This window comes from Alosa sapidissima, chromosome 12 (genome assembly GCF_018492685.1).
Source record: "Alosa sapidissima isolate fAloSap1 chromosome 12, fAloSap1.pri, whole genome shotgun sequence".
NCBI classification, from domain to species: domain Eukaryota; kingdom Metazoa; phylum Chordata; class Actinopteri; order Clupeiformes; family Clupeidae; genus Alosa; species Alosa sapidissima.
In genome coordinates, this window is record NC_055968.1 from 19,948,192 (window position 1) to 19,971,866 (window position 23,675).

Consider the following 23,675-nt stretch of genomic DNA (forward strand, 5'->3'; position numbering starts at 1 on the left):
ATAAACAGAATCAACAGTCAGAAAACAATGTATGATGGTCTACCTTTGCTGTAAATAAATCTGCATTTTCCCATCTGCATTTTTTGACCATTGCAGGTGTTGCTGCTTCTGTTTATCACAGTAATTTTCGGTTTCGTCTTCCCTTCTTGTCGCTGATTGGCCTAACAATTTTTGAAAACTGGAAACGGTTATGAACTATTGTGTTCCAGACTAGATCTCCCTGAAAGAAGATCTAGGTGGGCAGGAGGAACATCAGAATGTCAACGCCAGGCATGATTAGAGCAGTTACACTCAGATATTGTGATTGTTGTTTTGGGTTAAACAATATTCTGAGACACTATATTCATGCAGGTCTTTTGACAGAACTTGCTACAAGTCATCAATTAGCAGTAGATCAATTCATATTCTACATATGCAGTCTTTCCAAGTACCTAGATCAATTTCCGCCCATGTAAGTCTCATGTCTGGTCCAGTTATAAAATAATTTGTGTCAAGACCTATTAAGTCGATTAACCTGAGCTCACTAACTACGAGATAATCAACCACAACAGAACGCAAACTGTGTCCGAACAGAATGGGTCTTTATTCAGGAAATTAAAGATTGTAATCAACACCCCATTTAAATACAAAACAAACCAAAATAAAAATCCACGATATTCATTTGCATATCAAAGAACCATTCAGTAATAATTACAATCCGAACACTTCATAAACCACTTGTGTGAATCTACACAAACTCTGATTTTAGAAACTAGTAACTTTGACAATATTACAAAGATTTTAGCTTTAAAAATAATTCAACGTAAAATAATATTTTAGCAATTAGCATCATAAAATTATATATTTATATATATTCCACATAAAAATACAAAATAATATTAATGACACATAATATGAAAAATTATTCCAAGTATTTTGCTACTAGTCTATTTAAATGAAATAAAAAAGAATAAACCAAAATGAAAAGAAATAGAAATATGCATGAAAAAGTCTCTCCTTTTGTTAGCAAAACACTATCCAAAATAACTACAATCATTTACATCAGTACAAAGATATCTGGATTTAAAAATAGTTGCAATGAAGAAAAGGGGGTTTATTTTCTGACAGTAAAAAATGACACTGTGAATCAGAAATTTGCAAAATATGCAATGAAAAAAATAAATCTGCATTAAAAAGGTTTACACTGTTATTCTTACTTTTTTTATACAAACATTAGAAACAGTATTGCACGTCACAACACAGATTCGAGGTTAGTCAGCCTTTCAAAATGTGTTATATTCAAGTTTCGGAGCATCAATGAGGAGAGGCTACGAGAGTCTCGATGCAACGGGGGGAAATCTCAAGTGTCTTCCATGAACATAATAGAACCCTCAATGTGTATTTCCTTCAAACAAAATGTGATGTTTTCATATATTAATCATATTAATACATTACAAGAGTTTATATATTAATATATCAATATATACATAATTGCATGGGTGTTTCTTGAAACTGTCTCTGTTTCTTTTTCGTCATAAACAGAATCCTGCTTCTGGACAGAACTATAAATATTAGGGGAAATAAAATGTGTAAAATAAGTCTATTGAAATAGAAAAATACAATCCAAATCAAATAGTTATTCGTCTACAAAAATAGTGAAATAAATATGATTTTTACAAAAACAAAAATAACCACACACGTATACACATACGCATACACACATACACACACAAGCGTACAAAGCAACAGTGTTCAACACAGAAAACCGGACACGGTACTCACAACACAAAGAGGCCAGTGTCAGGGAAAAGTGGTGTGGCTAGTGCCGATGCTTTTTCTAGTGTCACTCTTTCAACCATTTAAACCCAGTTCTAACATAGCTTTGTTGGGAGTGTCGACAGTCACAAGAACCATGACGCTTAAGGTGAAAGGTTCCTTCATATTTAAATTCATCTTTTAAGCATAGCTCAGCAAATCTCATATGCATGATTCATCCTCCATTTTGATTTGACCAGGCAGAGCATGCAATGCCTGCAAGGAAGCACTACCCAAAATTCCCCCTGACCTCCATTAGAACACACAGATTACTGCTCTGCATTCACATAGAAAACCTAAGCCCACTTGCAAAAAATATTAAATAACTTATGAAAAAATAAGGAATATTAAAATCATCTGGTTAAAAAATAGGTAGATGTCCAAGGGAAGTGAAATCATTTATAAAATGATGACATACAGGTAAATAAAACGGACAGCTTTTCATTTTTCAGAACTTCAGGGTTAGCCAGCTTGTTGATAACCGTAATGGTAAGAGCAACAAAGGACTGTAATCAAAGAGTAGGAAATTCAGAACATGTAGTGCACTATATATATTATCAAAAGTGATTAGAGAGGTCGAGGGGGCAAATGCAAAATGTGTATCATATTGACAAATAAATACTCTATTTTTTAAAAAACACAACTCAATAAATAAACCTTACAATCTCATCTTGAAGTAGTAACAGTAGAGACACTTAAAAGCTTGAATCACAAACACCAAAAAGACAGCAACACTTGGGCGTGGTGCTCACAGACAAACAAACACAGAAGCACACGACACAGAAAATAAAATAAGATCAACACACACAAATATACAGTACAGTACCAGACAGCCAGCAGTAGAGCTGGCATCTGCGGCTATTAGAGAGATTGTCCCTAGGAGTAAATTAATTAAGTGTTATAACCGCACAGGATCACAGGGAGGGGATAAATCATAATGGCACAAATTTTGCAATATCTTTGCTCTTTTTCCATGATCATAACTGAATTTGAAGGAAGAGGAAAGGAAAATATATATATTTTTTTTTCTCTCAAGTATTAATTCCCCAATGACACTATTAAGTGATATCCACTTTTTTTTACTCTGATTTGAGAAAGGACTTCTATAGCTCCTTTTAAACGTGCCTACATATTGCATCAATGGACAACATAGCTAACTCTACAGGAGTAGTATGCTCTGTCTAAAAACACAAGTGTTGTCTTCTGACCAACTGCCTGTGTGTATTGAAACCTGTATTGGCTACCTAATGTGTTCATGTAAAATGCCTACCCATTTTACACTGGATAATTCTTTCAAATCTGGCTATTAGCCTTTTGTCAGCTATGGTCTATGCTACATCGAGAAACACTGGTGAGCGTATGAGTATAGGGAGGTAACAATAAGTAGGGTCAAGGCAAAATGTTGTCCTAATATTCTTCTTTATCTACGTTGAAACTTAACGAAAACCTCAATCCACACTAACTACAGCCACACGTTACACAGACACTAACCACAAACACCACTCAGTTTTTTTTTACATCTTTTTGTGTCGAAATCCTCACAAATCACCGAATACACAAAGATGGCCAGACGTACTAGTCTAAAACTAATGTTTCTGATAGAATAATCATGTAAACCAATCATCACATCAACATCAGCATGCATGTTTATTTCTGTAATAACTTCTCAACTTAATTAACATTTGACACCAAGGTCGTTGATAGTTTATTTTGTTCATGCTACATATAGTGTTCAGCTTTTTTCTGTAATATGAGTTTTGTTACTTGTTTTCTTTCTCTATATGTTGTCAGTAACCTCTATTCTACATGCATTGCAAATGCCGTACACACAAACATGCACTTAAGATTTCACATTCTAGTCTTCATGAGCAACATGTGTTGCCATATCTGAGTGAGAGTGTGGACTGCATTTTAATTTTTAATGATTCCTTTCTAGTAGATGGCATTTAATATAACAACTATACATCTGTTCATATATTATATATAGCAGCAAAGCTTCTTACACAGCTTGTGTGATTAACAATGGTAGATAGAGCTAACTACAAACCAGATTAGTTACTTTGAGGTATTATCTTTTTTGCAGGTCTAAATCGAGAGCAAATATAATCATGTCGTCTTCTAGAATTATTCATTTGTAAGTATAAGAAGCACGTTGAAACATCAGGAGATTTCATTTTGTTTGTTTGTTTGTTGTTTTCCTTTCGCTTTCTTTCACTTCATTTGTGGCAGAAATGTTTCTTTCATGCTCCCTATCTTAGTTGCTACCTTTGGTTAATGACCTGGGGCAGGCGTCAGAGATTTAAATAATCGAGGGTTTTTCCAGAGACAAGTGCGCACTTTGCCCACCAGCTGAGGGGGGGGGGGGGTCTAGCAGCAGACAGACAGACAGACAGACGGACAGGCTGCCCCCTCCCATGCAAAAACATTCTCGTATCTACTTTAAATCTCACATATAAAAATAATTTGAAAAAACTACAAAAAATCAATCTCTCTTCTGTTAATCTCCTTTTTTTAAAAAACATGAAAGTACCACAAAAAAGTCATCAAAGCCTGAGATGGCGGGTGGTTTGGTGAAAAACTGAGGCTTGTAGTGTTTTGGCTGCTACAAAAGATACATATTTATATTTTATATAGATATATTTTCATATATATTTATATTTGCTTATAATGTATACTGTTACATACTCTATACTGATAGCTTAGGGGTGAGGGGACAGAACAGTGCACTTTTCCTGCCTCGTGCTGTGTCGTCGTCTCTCCACTCTCTCTCTCTCTGTTGTTCTCTTGATGACGCTCAGTTCCAGCGGAAGTGGATCTGGCGCGGGCGGTCCGCTCCCTCCTTGACTAGGGGCTTGTGAAACTCGCGGCCGGCCCGCGAGTGGATGTTAGCCCAGCAGAACTCACAGTAGTACTGCAGGCAGGTGACATTGGCGCAGAAAAAGGGTGCAAACTTGCCCCCGCAGCGCGCCCCCTGGCACTCGTCACACAGCTGGTCGTCCAGGACGTAGGGCTTCACCTCTACCTGCAGGGGGCAGAGATGTACACACATACAGGTGAGAAAGCAGTCAGGGTCACACTAATGGCTGTTTTCCACTGGTTCAGGCAGTGCCACCAGCTGAATAGAAAGATTAAATATGTGCAAAGACTTATTGTTATACTTATGTATAATAGGAATTATTAAGTATGGCAAAACAACATATAATTATTGTGACAGTATGTCAGAGAGTGCACATGACTTTTGAAGGTCTCACCACTCTACATGCAAGTCCTTATCTAATTGGAAAGAAATCATATTGAATCCGGTGCAGTGAAATGGATTGGAATATAGGTAGTTACTTAAAAGCTCAGTCTATGAAGATAGCCCTGCTTGTGATGGTAATAATTAAAAGTGATTAGAAATTGTCAATGATTTCCAAGCAGGTGAAGTGATAAAACTAGACTGCGTGATGAAGTTGAATGCCTTGGGATGTGGTGTTCTGGAAGACAAACCAGGCCCAGTCCTAGACAGTGTGGCCTCTGGACTAATTTAGTTCAAACAAGCTTGCTACTCACCATGGAGACAGCTGCTATTATAACATTACACTCATACGTGTTTCTACCCCTTTAAATAACAAAAACACCACAAGCCTGAGAATGTGTCTTTCCCTGACTTATCTCAGTTAGCCCTCACTCACCTCTATTTGCCTAAGATTCAGTATCTCACTTGCTGGTATAATTTTATTTCCAGATTCAGTCTCTCACTTGCTGATTGTACTGCTGTTCCATTGCTGACTGTTCATGCTGGCATTCACAGCTGAAGCATAATTCTTCAAAAGTACAATGTGCAGTTTTTGTTATATATATATATATATATATATATATGTGTGTGTGTTTCTAAACATAATTATTAGACTATCTTCTAAGTGGTGTGTCTTGATTGTATGTTTCAGCCTTTTTATTGCAATTCTTTAAATTGATCAAGGCTTAAAACATTGAATGAAATAATACAGACCTGACATGAAGAGTCAATAAGGAAATATGATCTCACTACTACTTATTAGTATCTTCACTATGATAGCTTTGGTCTGGTATAATTGTATTTCCAAAATAAAAAACACATATTCCACCAATAAGCCTCTACTAGTTAGATGAAGAAGCTCCATACCCGTTTGTCAATATCCCCATGCTGCAGCTGAACGAATCGCGCGCTGATGGCAGCGATGTAGCTCTGCTGATTGGAGAAGGCCACTCGGCCCGCCCCCTTAGGGTACTTGAGTTCTGGGTCAGTATCGATGCCAGCATAGCAGACGCCACCGTACAAACGATCCATGATCATAGCCAGCTCCACTGTAGAGAGGAAAGCACCACAACAGAGGGTTAATCGGGGCAATGATGGCAAGAGAGAGAGTGGTTGAGAAATGGACCGCAATGAGTGGAGATTTTAGTGAGCGGTGAAGCGCGCTGACCTGCACGAAGGGGGCGAGGGACCCCACCCACAAAGATGGTCTTGCGTGGGTCAAGGGGCTGAGAGCCATCCATCACAAAGTCACTGTCACTCAGATTCCACGGACGAATCTGGACCTAAGGGATAGAAAAGACAATCAGAAAAAAAAATATTTATAGTGTATTATCAAAATTAAATGAACATTGTCTGAAGCATCACATTAAAGTCTGGCTTCGACTTCACTCTAATTGATTCTGTGAGTTGGAACATTTTGTTGGCTGGCATCCGTGAGGCTTGTACAAGAGGCTTTGGTGCTGGATAAATTGGCTTTGACAAGCTGGCTGCTAAACTCACTGGCTTGTCCTTGATGGTGGGACTGGAAACACACAGGTAGAGCTTGCCATCCTCCTCCAAGCAGGCCTCGATCAGAGCCTGAACAGAGCTCTCCTCTTGGAACAACAGAAAGGCGTAACCTAGACAACACACACACACACACACACAATTTCCTCTTATCAGCTAGACAAGGCACTGAATCAGTTCAAGCCTGTAACTAAGGCAACCAGTATGCAGTCATGAAGCCCACTAAATATAGCATCCTTTACCGAAAAATACCAAGACCCTCTGTTCTGCACAAAACAAATCGTTTAAAACTAGCTTGGCATATAGACCCTTTCAAGAGAGTTCCATTATCAGCATCATTGTTGAAAGGGTCTATAGGTAATATGGAAAAATCCATGGCTGAGGCTGGACTGGTCAGCTGGCCGTTGATGTTACCTTTAGGGGGAAAGTAGGATTTGCTCTCGGCCTTGTGGGGCCAATCCACCACCAGATGGCCAAAGCGGCGGAAACTGGAGGTGATCTCATCTATGAGGAAAAGAAGAAGAAAAAAATGGTGTGTGAGTGTGTGTGATGACCCTTAAGCCTTCATGTCTTACCAAATGTACCTTCAGAAGTTCTATTTACATTGCTGAAATCCTTAACCACAATGTTGCTCAACATTTAATTCTTACATTTATAAATAACAGAAAGCACCATCATTATCAACACAATAGTATCACCTATATGAGATACATAGCTTGAGAACCTGTGCACACATTTTGTTCTCCAGTCACTGTACTGACCTTCATCAATGTCTGGAGGTAGGCCTCCCACAAACACCTTGCGAGAGAAGCGCTCAATACGCTCCCCATTTTGGTGAGCGTAGCAGTTAGGAGAGCCAAGAACTCCAGGGACGCCCTGGTTGCCATGACCATCGTCAAGGAGAACGTCGTCGATCGGAAACAAGGAGGAGCGCCCTGTTGGGAGAGGATGCGTCAGACCGGATTGTTGGGGAAACCCCAAGGAGTGCAAAATCAGAGACCAGACCCTCTTCAGCAAACCAGCAGTGTGGGTGGCAGCCATGTTCTTAAATTGAACACGCCCATCAAGCAAACAAGTCAAACTGGGTTAACTTCTAGTGAAATTTGATGGTGATGTGAATCATCACCACCTGTTACCAAATGGCTTGTAATACTACCGAATCAGTTTGCTGTCGAGTGCGTGTCCAATCTAACCTGTACTTTCATACGTGGACATGTAAAGACACACTACTCTCAGTGACTATGAGAGGGAAAGCTGATTGGATGGCTTGGTGTGCATTACAGCAGGTTCACTCCAAGGGGAAGTACACGCTGATAGATTGATGAGAATGGTACGCTTACAATTAATTCAACCCATTTCCCTGAGAAACATTGTGATACAATCAAGGGAACTAACTTCCTGTATTGAAATAATATTCTTCTAGAAAGAAAGAGCTACCTTGGAGTGGTACACTGAAGTAAATGCAAATTAAATTCTGCTGTTATACAACAGAAATACAATAGATACTGACTAATAAATATTCACTCATGAATAAATAGCTTTTGCCATCCTATGAATAATATTAAAAGTAATGAGAAAGAGTTGAGAAACCCACCACATCCCAACATGTTTTGGCCTTATTCTATAATCAACATGTGATCGGACTGGTCATTAATCAGAATTACATAATAAAGCAGAATCTTAGTCCCTATCGGAGCGTTAGGCACGTGGGAGTGTGGCTGCAGGTAGTGACCACTAACAAAGCTGCCTTTCACCGTATACAGGCCGGTGGAGGCGTTGGTTACTTGAGAGAAGAGTTAATGACGGAGGCAGTTATATGATGAGCATGTTGTGTCTGTGCGTGAATGTATGTAGGACACGCATATTGTGAGCCATGCGGACACACACAGCACATCACAGTGAGCGGGGCGTTACCTCGTCGTCTCCCATAGCTCCGTGCTGCATGTAAACAAAGCAGAGTAGAGTTTTAGCAGAGAAGAGAGTGGAAACGAGATAGAGAACGTGCTGATGGATGGGGCGGAGGTTTTATGAGCTCTTAGGCTTCATGTTCATTTAAGGCTCTACTCTTGTAGGGACACGGTCAGTTTACTAAAGGAGACTAGGTGGGTGTGAGGTCTCCCCTGGTAAAAATATGACTGACATTTTTAATACTTCATAAGGCCAACCACATTCAAAGTTGACTGTCTGCTATGTTATTTTCCATCTTCATTTCCAACTCTTGACACACAATATAGTATACTATAGAAATATGCACTAAATGTAATATCAAACATCAGTTTCTCTTTGACCAAGCAAGGAGTAGATTCCCTTGGCTTGTCATCTATTCATGGGAAGTCTTACATATGACATTATGAGTAACCTGATGAGTTTCTGATCCTTGAGGATAAAGTTGTAACACATCCACCCCACACTTATCATGTGCTCATCAGGCGTTCCAGATGATCATGTGATCTACATTACTGAACGTCCCATGTGATAAGTAACTTCCAGGCAAAGGGACTAGTGCCCTGGATCATGTGACAATGCGTTTAAACACCCCCTCCCCACCCCCCTCCAGCTGAGCCAGAGACAAACAACCCCAGCTTGTTTTTGTGACCCTATAGCACGACATGACCCACAAGCTGAACTAGTTCGCTTCTCCTCAGGGAGAGACTGAGCGTTCACTTTTTTATAAAAGTTACACAGAAGGAAGGAAATCACTTCACAGCCGTTTCACACTCACATTATTTAAGTGTACTCAGCATTCCTTCTGATATAGATATGTGTGTGTGTGTGTGTGTGTGTGTGTGTGTGGGTGTGTGTGTGTAAATACAAGACACGTGACACCCATCTTCCCTTAAAAATAAACACAGCAAACAAACAGACAGAATCTACGGAGCCCCTAAGGGGACATGAGCAAAAAAAATTCTAAAGTTTAGTTTCATGTGCTCACGTAAAACTTTCATGTGAAAGGGTTTTGCATGCGCACATGAAACTTTCATGTGCGCACATGAAAGTTTCACATGAGCACATGAAAGTTTCACGTGAGCACATGAAACTAAACTTTAGATTTTTTTTTGCTCATGTCCCCTTAGGGGCTCCGTAAGAATCACACATAAAGGATTGCATGGAAATGTCAATGACCAAACTGTGCTCACCATTGCAAACTCAGAGACTGAGAATGTGATGGGTCAAGGATTTAGACTTTGGCCATGGCTGACAGGCCAACACTTTACAACTTATTAAATTAAGATATGGGCTGATGATATAATATGATATGAGCTCATAATGAAACCATTATGCAGGATGTGAACTCATGTATGCCCTGGTGGTAGAGGTCATCTTTAAGGGCTCAGAGTTCAGACAGTCCTATTTCAGTAATCAAAAACTGAATGTGTAGCCACCTGTTTAATTAAACAACAGTGTACAAATGCCAGTTCTGAGAAAGCACTTCCAAGCAAGGTAAAGGGGGAAACCAAGTAGACAGTAAAGCACCAAATAGCTTGGCAAAGCACTAGACCAGTTCAGTCTAGCTAAATCAACAGCAAGATTGTATCAATTGTCAGTCTAAAAGTCCTAAAAGTCTTAGTTCATCACCTTGGGCCAATTGTGTTGAACATGTCTACCAACCTTCTCCTCAGTTACAGCACTGGCAACGTGGCTGGCCTGGTTACTCTCCCTGTCTACAGACTAATATTTCTCTATTAATTTGTTTAAAATAATTCCTCTTAGACCTTGATGAAAGGATTTTGATCCATTAACATTTTCTTTTCTCTTTCCTTTACTGTGTAAAGCACTTTTACTGTGGTCAACCACAGGTTGTTTAAAACGGTTCTATATGAATAAAATGACTTCGCTTGACATCCAGTTCATGTCAGATTCAGACTAAACCCCATCCCCTAGCCTGTAGTTAGCGCAAAGCTATAATCTCCAGCATGAAGAAGCCGCTGGCCGAGATTAACATATACAGATGTACACACACACACACACACACACACACACACACACACACACAGTGCAGACCCATGTCAGATTGCATGCAGATTGATGCAGAGGAGGGGAGGCCACGCCTGAATCATTAGTCGCTACAGCAATGAGAAGAAGGAACATAATTACCATTGAGCATGAGCAGGCCATCTGCCCCGGGGTGAGGGCATCCCACACGGCCTGGACACCAGAGAGACAGACACACAGACAGGGAGAAAGACAGACAGACAGAGAGCAGGATGAGAGACAAGTATGGGACAGATGGACAACAAGACAAGACCTCCAGGGGTGCCACCATGGGCCCAGCAGAGAGAGAGAGAGAGAGAGAGAGAGAGAGAGAGAGAGGCAGCTCGCTCTGTGGTCATGTGACTCGTTCCAGGCCCCCAAAAAACCAGGGCAAAGAACACCGCCGACAACGGCTCCTCTGTTTTCAGGCTGCAGACGACGCACAAAGCCATCTCCTGTGCTGACGGAATACAAAACAAGCCGCCCGGCCCATGTGCCCCAACGAGCTGGATGGGCTGGGGCAGACATCGCCGTCTGAGTCACCTGTCTGAGTATCGGCCATCACATGAGACGCCAGATGTGTTTTCCATCCCACTTCTGGCACCATAGCCCTCATAAAAATCCCCTTGCTGGCTTCATGGGCATGTATGCCAAGAGCCTTATACATAGCCTATAGACAAGGTCCTCTTCTAACACGACTTTGTCACTGCAGCCTCGTCTTCATGTTATATTCAGCAATCTGTGCCGCTTGGATGTACTGCAGCTTACACAAATCATTTTCATTATCAGGTCCATTGTAGCATTGCTAAATGTCTATGCTAAGCTATAAGAACAGCGGACATTACACTATGTTAACATTATGTTTTGCCTTTTTCCAAAGCCCTCTGTGGAACATGCCACATGTCATTTCTAATGTTTGAGTTGTGATATACCACATAATGAGGACATGAGGAGACAAACAAAAAAGTCAGTTCTTTCACACAATAACTTAGAGCAGGGGTGGGCAAACCTTTTGGCTCAAGGGCCACATTGGGTTTTGAAAACTGGCCGGCGGGCCGCACAACAACCCCCCCCCCCCCCTTGGTTAGCTTTACTGCAAAAAAAAGCAGTTTGCAGTAAAGCTAACCAACGTCGTCTCTATCGCAGGAAATAAATAGGGAGCAGCCTGATAACCAAATGAAATGCTTGGCGGGCCGGATGAAAGTGGGAGTTTGCCCACCCCTGACTTAGAGATATCTTGTGTGATTTTTGATGGTTCTCAAAACTGTATGGTTACAGAACACCTCAAGTGCTTTTGTGTGTCAGGCTCATTGAACAGACGGGACAGCTCTGCACAAATGTTTCCTTCAGAATTTTCTCATCAAGACTTTGCCTTAAACCAATAAGAAGCTCAGGGACGCTCAAAGTCATGGATTGGGCTTCCAAGATGTCTGTTAAATGTGTGGGTGCCTGTGGTTGGATGGCTGAGGCAGAGAGAGGAATAGGAAAGAGGAGTGTTTTCTTCTTGCACCAGCGATTAGCAGGTCATGCATATTGTAGCTTTATTTTTTGCTTTCAGGCACATAACATCAGAGATGACCTCAACAATCTTCTGTGTGTGTGTGTGTGTGTGTGTCCACTGTCCAGTGACCATATATTAGAAGGCATTTACAATGATTTAGCACCCATTATACCCTCCCTAAGAGTTGTTTACATCCCATTTCTTAAACTCTATCAGCTCAGCACATCTCACATTATCTGTCAGCAGATTCCAGTGCCACGCCTGTCTATTCCACTGCCAATATACGTAGGCTATCTAGTCTGGGCTTGTTCCCAACATTTACACATATTGTATGAATCAGCTCAATGCTCAGTCAGTGTTTTTCCTGATTAATTTAGATTGGTACAGACAGAGCTCCTGGGTAAACCGTAACATTGGCACACTGACACCCTGACACCCTGCTTGTTGAAGATATTGCTACTTGGCTTGAAGCTTAATGAAGCTCATCTAGCTCTTTCAGCTTGTGGTGGTCTTTAGGTGTGTTGAAGCTAGAACTACATGGCTCAAAGCTTAATGAAGCTCACCCAGCTATTTCAACTTGTGGTGTTCTTTAGGTGTGTGCTGAAACTAGCACTACATGGCTCACCTAGCTATTTCAGCTGCGTGGTGGTTGAAATGGTTCTTGCCTCACCCTGCCCCCGCTTTGCTGTCACACACAGTATATTTGAGTGCACCCTGCTCTAAATTTAGTCTCTCTCTCTCTCTCTCTCTCTCGCTCTCTCTCTCTCTCTCTGAGTCTTTATGCACTGAAGATTGCTCTCTCTACCTCACTCACACTCACACCTCCATACACACACATACAGTCTTTCTCTATAATTAATACATAATGGATTGCTCTCTCTCTCTTTCTCTCTCTCTCTCTCTTTCTCTCTCTCTCTGAGCTGTAAATGCTGCTCTGTGTGCCTGTTCTGCTGTATTCTGCAAGGCCACGCCCAGAGCCCAGTAGAATACAGCAGAGCAGGATGTATGGATCCCTGGTCTCTGCACCGGGATATGCACACACACACACACACACACACACACACACACACACAGAACACAATTTCACTTAAACTGTGTTCAAACTTGTGAGCAGAGCGAAGCGCACCCGCGTACACACACACACTTACACACACACACACACACACACACACACACACACACACACACACACACACACACACACACACTAACACACATGCATGCACAAACACACAAAGAGAGAGTTTATTCTACCACTGTATAAACTTCACTGTACAATCACACTATGCAGCGTACATACAGTGTAAACTGAGCTCATTGAACCTCACCGTTAAAAGCCATGAACCGTCTTAAAAGAGCTAACTTGAAAAGAAATTAATGCCAACTGAAGCCATACTGTGCTATTGTAAGCCTTGGGGATGGCAAAGAATGTTTCTGTTATTCTCAGCACTTTGAGAGCCTGCCTAATGGGATTTGGAGTCAGATACTAAGCTGCTGCAAGCATTATGAAATCCATACATTCTCACTGGCATGTTTCAACCAGCACATTTCCAATTTGGAAGACTGTAGGAGACCGCTGTTAGTTTGATCTTAATATGGTCTCTCTATAGGAGCATATTAATGTAGAATATGAATGTACTGTACGCAGGGCATATTCCTCCTGCATTTATTTTGTATTGTCCCTTGTCTGCAAAAAAGGTGTCTGTGAGATCAGTGGCACAGTGGTAGTGGAGGCGATGAGTGGAACATATTTTTTCTTTCTATTAACATCCACACATGTGAAGACAACAGCCCTGTTTCCGAAGGCTGGCCGTCTTTAACAGGCAGACTACACCAGGCATGTAACTAAAGCATTCCGTTCGGGGACCATTTGCTGCAACAATTAGCTTCCTTCCTAATCAATGCAACTGGCTACACCAGACGGGACCATCAGACCAGACATTGCGTTCATTCTAAAAAACTACACAAGTCTCCTAAAACTATTTTTACATTCCGCGAACTGAACACTTCAGTTATGTGCTTGGTGTAGCTTGCTTATAAGACCTTCCCTTCCCCCAACACAGAATGGCAGGTGCACGACTGATGTGAAACTCACCCTTCAGGGGGTCCTGTTCAGCCCTCATGATGTCAATCAGGGAGCTTTCCAGGGAGTGCATATTTAGACTGTCATACATTCTGGGGCGATCCTAAAGAACAGACACACACACAGAGAGAAGTTAGATAGGAGGCTATAACAAGTCAAGCAGACTATGCAAATTGGCTTCAGAGATTTCATTAACAGGTTCAAAACTAATGCACACACCTTATAGTTGCCACTTTTACTGTCCCTCTTTCTCTCTCTCTGTCTCTCTCTCTCTCTCTCACACACACACACAAACACACACACAAACAAAAAACAACTGTTTTCAGGAGCAGGAGTATTACAGGATTACTATTTGCTGGTGGGGCGTGCGGGCAGGCGCGTGTGTGTGCGCGCGTGTGTGTGGGTGTGCGTGTGTGCGTGCTGTGCGTATGCGGATGAAAATTCTTTCCGTGTTTATTCAACTTGGCCACAATAGTGTGTGCCTGCGCCGTGCGCCACCTCCACAACAGATTCCCCCCACTGGCCCGCAAAGGGTTCGCCGCAGCCCTCCAGGGAACCCAGCCAGAAACCAGGAGCCGCATTCTTAGGGGAGAACTAGGTTGAGAGCCGATGACCTCACCATTGTTATGTGGCAGGACAGTGGCTAATGGGTGGGGGGCAGCATTTCACCCTGCCGTGCGATATTTAGACAAGGGGGGCATCCCAGTACTGCATTGCAGCATGGCAGTAAAAGATTCCAAAGGTACCTAGGTTTGGTTTGCTATGGGGGGGGGGGGGGGGGGGGGTTGGAATGTTCCTTTAACTCCTGTATGTAATATATAAACCCACAATATGCCACGCTTAATACTTGAACACACACCACAGGACATAAAACCTACGAAACCCCACAGGTTTTCCAATCCTCTAACCTCTAATCCAAAACCCAGGCCCAATCCACAATGCTGGCCTTAGCCTCAAACATCTGATTGCTCTGGACCGGAGCAAAGTATTAGAAAAGTGAAACTAAACACGTGTCAGTCATTGTGCTGGTTCTCATCCAGAAACTGGGCGTGAATGGCCACTCTCAAAGTCTGAAACAGCGGCAGAAGGCCTGGGAAATAGTCTCTGGGATAATACCAGATTACTTCAAACCCAAGCAGAGTCCTTCTCTCCAAGCCTGTTATTAGCCCAGCCCGGCTTTAGGGGCATCCAAGGGACAAAAACACCAATTAAACGAGACAAAGGGGACCAGCGACACACAGGTTTGTATCACAAAACCCAAAGAGAGAGACTACAATGAATACTTATCTGAAAGAGCATGATAACAGAGATTAACATCCCACATTTCACCAAGTCTTCCAAATGTAAGATTTAATTTATAACTAGGAAGACATTTGTCACTTGTTGTCATTTTTGATGTATGAGTTGAAAGCTTTAGAGAAAGAATGGTGCCTTAAACTGTGATCAGAGCTTGCATCTGTGGTCATTCATCAGCCTCGCCATTGAAGAGCCTTGTTGGAATGAATCAGCACACACAGATGTCACCATTGGACTCTTTCTCTCTCTCTGTCTCTCTCTCTCTCTCTCCCTCTCTTCTAAAAATCGGAGGCTGACAGATTTGGTGAGCGGCATCTCCCATGGCGAGCCTCTCGCCCTGCCCGCTCCTGCGTCATGCACCGGACAGCCGAGGAGCTCAATCTGTCAGTGCCATGTGCTCCGCCCGGTGAGCCTGTCTGCTTTAGCCTGGGCGCTGCTGTTTAAAGAGGAGCTTAGCCATCCGTGCTGTCACTCCTGGGGCCAGAGGCAGGGGGTGGGGGGGGGAGGGGGAGCGGTGGGGACAGGTGACGGGTTCGGGCCGTGTGCGACTGTGCGCCCTGCCTCACGCTACGAGTGCGACTGTGCGCCCTGCCTCACGCTACGAGAGCTTAACCCGCTGCACCGCTTTCAAGGTGTCGGAGGGGCTGGCTAAAGATAGCAATAGCGATCGCTCCAGGAGGGCCAAAAATAAAGCCGGTCCCGAAAATGTAAACCTGGGGCTGGGAGCATGAGCGAGCAGGTCGCTTTCCAAGTCCCAGCCAGCCCTGAGTGCGACTGAGTGATGTTAAGTAAACAGCTCTGGACTCTTTAGGCCACACTTCCTCTTGTCTTTCACTTTCTCCCTATTCTCCATAGCTGATGACGGAGTGGATTTGGAGCTGGAACGTGGGCCCCAGCAGCAGCGTGTGTTCCGACAGCACCGCGAGGCAGGAAGGAAACACGGAAAGGACAGGAAAGGAGAGGAGAAGAGACATGCGTGGAATGCTAGGAATTCCGAGTGGGACACTGTTTATGGAAATGAACAATACCGCCGTGCCGCGCCAGCTTCCTGGAAAGGGAGAAGGAATGACAGAGAGAGGGAGAGCACTTAAGAGAGAGAGAGAGAGAGGAAGACAGAGAGAGAGGGAGAAGGAGGGAGGGAGGGAGTGACGAGGGCCAGCTACTGAAAACATCACGTCAGGGAAAACCAGCATGTTTGTCCAGCCCAAGTTCTGGAGAGGTATGCTGAGCTCCACTAGGCAGTAAGTACCCTTTAAAGGGACAAGTGAGGACGCTGTGCCCCTATGTGGATATGACTAACAACTCCAACGGAAGCCCCACTACATTTAGGCCAAAAGGTTTCCAAAGATGCATATGCCATAATGTTTCTTCCACAATATTGGACAGGGCACAGCTCGAAACCCATGGTGAAGGCATCAACCTTCACCCTGTTTCCAAGGTAGTGACACTAATGAGGTGGTAACGGCAGACTTGAATTGAGTAACGTCTCCAACACCCAACTCACTCCTACCAGCCAACACCTTTGCCATTGTTGACAATAAATGAATGTGGCAGTGCTTGATTGAGATGCAAATGACCCCCATTCTCTTGGTTTACTGGGCTTGGCTAAGAAGTCCTTAGAGGTGTTTTTGCATGTCTCTACTAAGTCCTTACCCCTCCTTTTGATGTCTGATATTTTGTTGCCTTCCCTTTTTTCTTTTTTTGGCTCCGAAACCCATATGTTGAAACCAGGCTCAAAGTCCTTCACCCCTCACCCTCTCTCTCTCTCTCTCTCTCTCACTCGCTCTCAATCCCTTTCAATTCCTCTCTTGCTCCCTGGATCGAGCTCCAGCTTATAATTCAGGAAATTATTCTGTAATCCTTTGAGTCCAGCATTTTTCCACTTAGAGTGAAAGGCTGTCCAACCTCCTTCCAACAAACACGTACACACACACACACACACACACACACACACACACACACACAGCACTGCATCTAACATCCACGGCCATATGGCCTTTCTGTTTACATTTAATGTTTCTCTCAAGAAAATATGACAAGCACGGAAGCCACTGCAGACAGGAATGCACTGCACAGACTGCGTCTTTAAAACAAAATAGAAGACTACCATACACACATCCACCTGTTTAGGATATCAGTGTGAATAATGGTGAGCCATCCGCCTATCTTTCAGGTTTAATCAATTCAACTCTGTCACTGCGGACATCTTGTGATAGTGTTTGTCTTGACTGGGACCTGGCCTGTTCAGACAGAGAGTGATGCATCACATGACCTTAACACAGATAGGTAGTCACCCTTTGTGACTGATTGGGCCTTGTGGGAAGATGCTGTGCTTCATTTCCAGAGAAAATCCAATGGTCATCCCTGATTGGACAAGATTATTTTCTCACCAAACCCCTCCCTATATGGTCATGTGTAAAAGGTATAGAATCCATATGAAGGTTTTTTGATTGATACTCTGGCATATACCGTTTGCATATGACTGAGATCAGGAGGCATTAGGGGAAGTGAGACATTCTTGCACAGAGCACATGAGCAAGCTCCTGAAATACTGCACTCACCTGTGAGCATTAAAACGAACCCATGCAGGCACAAGACTATGGCCCACAAACGCATCTGGCTATCCATGTATATACACACACACACACACACACACACACAACACACAACACACACACACACACACACACACACACACACACAAACATACACCATACCTGCAGTGGCAACAGGGTATTGCTGTTGTTATCTGTGCGGAAAACGTTCTCCTCGATCCAGGACTTGGGCCCCAGGGAACCGCCCGTGCGGGGGAACTTGGGAGGGGCAATGACATTGCTGGAGAAGGGCTTCTTCATGGGGGACACCTGGCTCATGGAGCCAGGGACCCCCATGCCTACGCGACGGTGGTCCCTTCCCCAGGACATCCCTCCAGAAGTCCAGCCGCTACCCTGGTGACTGCCCCCCCAGGGAGACTGCTTCATCATGGGCTGCAGGAAGGCAAGGGGGACCATTTAATTACACTGAAGGTATCATTTTGAGACAATTGTAAGTGTGTGTGTGTGTGTGTTTGTGTGTGTGCGTGCGTGTGTGTGCATGTGCCTGTGTGCATGCATAATCATCTATGTCTGCTTGGGGGAGAAAGGCAGAGAGACAGATACAGAGAGAGAGAGAGAGAGAGAGAGAGAGAGAGATAAAGACAAAAAACATCCATGTGCAGAATCACTCATTAAACACACACTCTTTGTCCGTGCACGTCCTAGACACAATTATATAATGTGAGTCTATTTGTATTTTGCATTTGTTTTGGCATATATGCGTGTGCAGCTGGCTGGGTGCGCTGTGCTCCACTGTCCTAATCGCTCCCACAACAAATTTTCTCCAGCAACAGTGGCCTTGCATACCCGGCCCTGCAGTGACGACAGGGCTAAGAGGCTTTAGGGCTTTAGGTCTAATACAGTGTGTCCTGTGCACTCGGACTCCAGCAAAGCACTCTCCCACTCACTCATACATGCACACACGGGTCGACTGCGATGCGCAATGCACCACACGCCCTGGGCCTACCTGCACACACCCTTGCTGTTTTCTAAAACATACATATGTGTCTGATTCACATTGCCATTCATGAGTAAATATGGTAAAGATGACATATATTATGCATATATGTAAACTAATAATGTATGACTTCACTTGAGATCATAGTTACCATTGATGCCTACTGCCTACAGAACCCTAGCCTGCATTGGGACAAAATAAATGTATTTTGTAGCAATGCCATTTACAACTGGCTGTTTCTGTGATTTAGGACACAAAAGGTCTCTAAGTTAGGCCGTGTTTGTCATTCAATACCGTCTATTTCCATCTGACAACGTCTAGACTGAAGACAAGATTGCAGAAGTGCCTAGATTTGCTGAGTTTAGTCCAACCCACACTCACACACATAGAGAGAGAGAGAGAGAGAGAGAGAGAGAGAGAGAGAGAGATTTATACATGTAAAATGAAAGTTGTTATTAACTGGCTATTTCATATTCCTTACAGTTTATGTTAAACAGAGATAGAAAAATCAAGACTCATCTCTCTCTCACACACACACACACACCACTCAGGTACTTCAAGACTTGAGATAGCCTACTGACCTAAGCAGCTATGGTCATCCTCAACACTCTACTAGGCCTATAACTTCACTTAAGAGTGATTTTGTAACTGGGGCCTGTGATGTCTCAATATGTCTACATGTCTATACACAAAGGACCACTCCCTGACATTGTCATGTGACTGAATCTCTTCCTCCCTCCCCGTCTCTCCTCCACCTTTTGATGCCTCTACCCTGTGAACCCCAACTGCCACATGGAAAGAGGTCATGGAACGTCCAACCAGTTCTTCAATAAACCAAAACGAATACAGTGAAGTGACCCGTTTTTCATGTGGCGAAGTTTGTATCTCCTTTTACTCATGTCATTCCTATGAGTAGAGTTATCTCGTGTGCGCGTCAAAACAGATTAAAAAAAAGACATTGCACTAATATACTTCTTTATATCGTTTACGACGCGTTTATTCTCTCTCTCTATCTATCAGTCTATCGATCTGTCTCACACACAAGCACACTCACTCTCTCTCACACACACAGGCGTCCTTGAGGCCATGTTATCTCTGGAATGTCACGTGAGTGTCTCTTACAATGTCACGACTGCTCGCAGTGGCAGAGCTCTGCTCTCATGTTGATACATTAATGAATAAAATGCTGTCTACGTATCAGCTCAGTGGTGCAACGCTTCATTTGCAATATGGAATGGCGATATAAATGTGGAATGCAAGCTAGAGAAACTAGCGCATAGCAGTCGATTGTCTAATGCTACTCTGGAGTGCGCTGTTTCGCACAGACAAGGCCGCATTTGTATTCATCACATAGGACTGACAATGGCTTGGGGTTTGAGCGTGGCAGGGGAGGAATGGTGCATTGTCTATGCTCTATTATCTTGGCAGTGGATACATTAAATTGTTCACTCATCAAATTCCACCGTGAACATAAAGGTATATTTGTAATAAGCAGGTTATAATCAATGTGACAGTGTAAGATAATACATTGTTACGCCCATTGTCCAAGAGATGCAACTGGTATTTTGTAATGCGATTAAAGATGCCAGGTTAAGGGTTGATATCGCACAGCAAAACACTGCGGTTGAATTTAAACTGTAGCCTCACCTGGTGATGGTTGTAATTGTTCCTCTGCTGCAGAAAGGCTCCCTGTTGCGGATGCATCTGGGGACTGACCGGGGACCGGCGGCTCTGAGGCTGCTGCTGGGGGATGTTGATCTGGGGCGAGAAAGGGCTGCTGAAGCCCTGCACGTTAATCCCGGCGCAAGGATTAGTAGACACCGACGAAAAGCTCTGGAAGAAGGCCGGGTTGATGGAGGAGGGAATCCCCGGGTAGAAATTGTTCTCGTGTTCTGCGTTTGGTATCGGGTTCATCGCGTTTGCGTGGCTGGGGTTGGCTGAGTTGGAGATAGGTGGTGGTGGGGAGCTCGTCTGAACGGACCAGGGAGTTCCGAAACCGGGGAGAGACGGCGAAGCCGAGCCACCTCCCGCATTCTGCATATCTTGATGTGGGAGGTTGGAGTAGCCGGCTCCGATACCTCCGGGCAGTATGTTATTGCCGGTACCGGTGCCATTGCCGTTGTTTATGTGATGGGAGTTAGGGGAGTCCATTTGGATATTTACCTTGTTTGGATTCACGGAAGTGGGCGATTGCGACGCGGCAGCAACCACATCGGCTTCTGCCTTCTCCACCGATAAACTGCGAATTTGATCGTGGCTCGAGTCCGTGTTTGGATCGGATTCGTTCGGGCCGGCGGTGGTGTAAGGCTGCTTCTGAGGCAGGTGACTAAATTCTCTTAGGGGTGGGGGTGGCTCCGAGCAGCCGAACTCAGCCTGCTGACTTAACTGCTGATGTATTTTCCGGTCGTGCTGAAGGTCACAGATCGACTGCGTCGGACAGAACTGTTCTTGACCTACAGTTGCTTTAAAATCGTCGAACTGCTGTTGGTTCTGACACAAGGCGTTGTAGTCCTGTGTGTTAAAGCCCAGTTGGTTGCTGTGGTTGTTGTTGCTGCTGTTAGATTGCAGATGCTCGTGTTTGCTGCTGTTGTCGTTGGTTTGTTCGATTAAAGGTGGTTGCTGCGAGGTTGTCACCCCCACAGGCCCATCCTGCATGTTTTGCTGATGCGCAGCAGCTGACAGGAATAGAGAGGACACGCCGGGGACGGTGTTGCCAGAAACAGGAGTCGAGTTGGGGGAGAGCTGGCCGGTGGACACCGGAGAGGGGGTCGAGTAGGATCTGAAAGCGCCTCCGCCCAAGAGTGTAATGCTGTTGTTGTTTATACTTACTGTCTGAAGCAAGCCAAATCCGTAATCCCCCATTTATTTGATTAAAATAAAAAAGTTGCGTCTTTTCAATTACAACAATAAGAATAGGCTATATTAGTGTTAGATAATACAGCTCAGCTTCCTATAACGAAAGAGGAGGGGCCAAGGTCGAGTCGGTCGTTTTTCCTTGTAGTAGCCTCGACCTGGGTATTCCTACGTTTAAAGTGTTAATGATTTTTGTCCACCATCCGGTTTAATTTGGTCGTATCGTCGTAAATTCGTTCCGACCGACCAAACGTCCCCCTCCTCTCATTACCTGCTGATATGCTGCGGCAAAGGATTAAAACCCCCGAATGGACGTCACGACTGCATCATGATTTATTCTGGCCCCGCCTCTCCTCCAGTTTGGGCTACAGCTGACACTGCATTGGTTACGTCATTTCATTAATTATTCAGAAGGTGCGGTACAGCGTCAGGATTTTTGAATATTGAACAGAAATATTTTGGCTGCACATTTGTACCGCCGCAGGATTCACGGGTGGATTTCTGGAGCCAGCACAGGACACTTGCATCACACAAAAAAGTAGCCTACCCCCCTCTGTCGTTCTGCGTTGGCTGAAATAATGAATTACTTGTAGGATAGCCTAACTAGAAACTCGTAATAAGCCGGTAATTAACTCATTCATGCCCGGGTGTATTTGTCACTATTCTAGTTCAGTGCCTATCATTGTAATAGGCACTAAATAATTAGTTTAAATAAATAATTTATCTGATGTAATTCATTAATCCAAAGTGTTTAATATCAATAGGCTATCAGTTGCCACAATTTTTGGTTGAGGCGTTGGCAGGACAGATAGCATGGCTTATTCCATATTCACTTTTAGGTATCTATTTGTGACCATATGGCGTTGTACCACCACTGCATTGGAGACTTCTGTCCAGCTTCTGCCGACGCGTCACAATGAGCAGTGACGCTTGCTTCTAAAAATAGCATATTAAAATGCAGCTGCATGTCAAAGAGATTTATTCTTCATGCATATGCAAGCCCAAAGTGCACTTCGGATTTAAAAGAGCACGTTTAAAATGCTATGTAAATCCATTATTATTATTATTATTATTATTATTATTATTAGTGTAGCCTATCCCTAGAAAAAGTAAAAGACTGCTTTTGTTCATATTTTGATAAAAGCTATACCACCAGTGTACAAAGATTGTCTTCGAGTCATTTTTGACCAGCAGAGACATAAGCAACTACACACATACAACTACAGACACCCCACCCCACCCACACACGTGCTACTGACTGACCTCAGACAAACGAGCATTTCTGTGGAGGGGTACCCAAATATTCATTGGTTAAATGTAGCTTTGAAAAGCACAGGTTTTTGATAGGTGACCGGTTGTTACTCATGCAAATTAGATTTGGAGTTTAAAAGTCAATTGAACAGCTTCATATAAATTTTGACCAGAACAAGGGGAGTAGGCCTATACAAATGTAGACAACATGGGGGCAAGGCAGGCAAGAAAGACACTGAAAAAGCTCTAAGGGTGTGCCCAACAACTGAACATTTTAAGCAGTTTTACAGGGCCATTTTTAACCTTTTATTCTTTCTTTTTCATTGGGTGAGTATCTCAGCTATTGTATACGTCCCCATGACAGCCGATGATTGAAGGCCATCATTTCTGGGTATTGCAAGAGAAATATTCTAATTGTGCTTGGGTATTTGTAGAGTTCATATATCATGTTAATGAATTTTGTTTAAATCACTGAATACTGTGTATTATGTGTGTGTAAATTATCTGTGATGAACCAGGATGCCACCAGGAATAATCATGAACTCAATCTACTTTTCATCTGGTGCTGTACTGCAATTGGTGTCTTGAGG

The 23,675-nt window shown here is 43.4% G+C and overlaps 1 protein-coding gene across 3 annotated transcripts; it reads right to left on the bottom strand.

The window, feature by feature from the left end:
* Window positions 1-560: 560 nt before the first annotated feature.
* Window positions 561-22,227, bottom strand: cpeb2 (cytoplasmic polyadenylation element binding protein 2). 3 transcript variants are annotated; one of them, XM_042057980.1, is made up of 11 exons: window positions 20,629-22,227; window positions 18,147-18,416; window positions 14,146-14,236; window positions 10,673-10,723; window positions 8,492-8,515; window positions 7,339-7,512; window positions 6,992-7,081; window positions 6,572-6,690; window positions 6,240-6,354; window positions 5,939-6,120; window positions 561-4,816 (listed from the first exon to the last, which is right to left on the bottom strand). In XM_042057980.1, the coding sequence occupies exons 1-11, from the start codon at window positions 21,841-21,843 to the stop codon at window positions 4,589-4,591; spliced, it is 2,559 nt and encodes an 852-aa protein (XP_041913914.1). In that variant the 5' UTR covers window positions 21,844-22,227; the 3' UTR covers window positions 561-4,588. The 3 variants fall into 3 exon arrangements, with proteins under 3 accessions (XP_041913914.1, XP_041913915.1, XP_041913916.1); XM_042057981.1 differs by lacking the exon at window positions 8,492-8,515; XM_042057982.1 differs by lacking the exons at window positions 8,492-8,515; window positions 10,673-10,723 and having other exon boundaries at window positions 20,629-22,226.
* Window positions 22,228-23,675: the final 1,448 nt, after the last annotated feature.

Excerpts from the sequence above, each read along its gene's own strand:
- cpeb2 (XM_042057980.1), bottom strand. The coding sequence starts at position 21,843 with ATGGGGGATTACGGATTTGGCTTGCTTCAGACAGTAAGTATAAACAAC. Across the intron at positions 14,237-18,146 it reads ATACCCTGTTGCCACTGCAG|GATCGCCCCAGAATGTATGA; the intron begins GTATGGTGTATG and ends TCTGTTCTTTAG. Across the intron at positions 6,691-6,991 it reads ATCCTACTTTCCCCCTAAAG|GTTACGCCTTTCTGTTGTTC; the intron begins GTAACATCAACG and ends TGTGTTGTCTAG.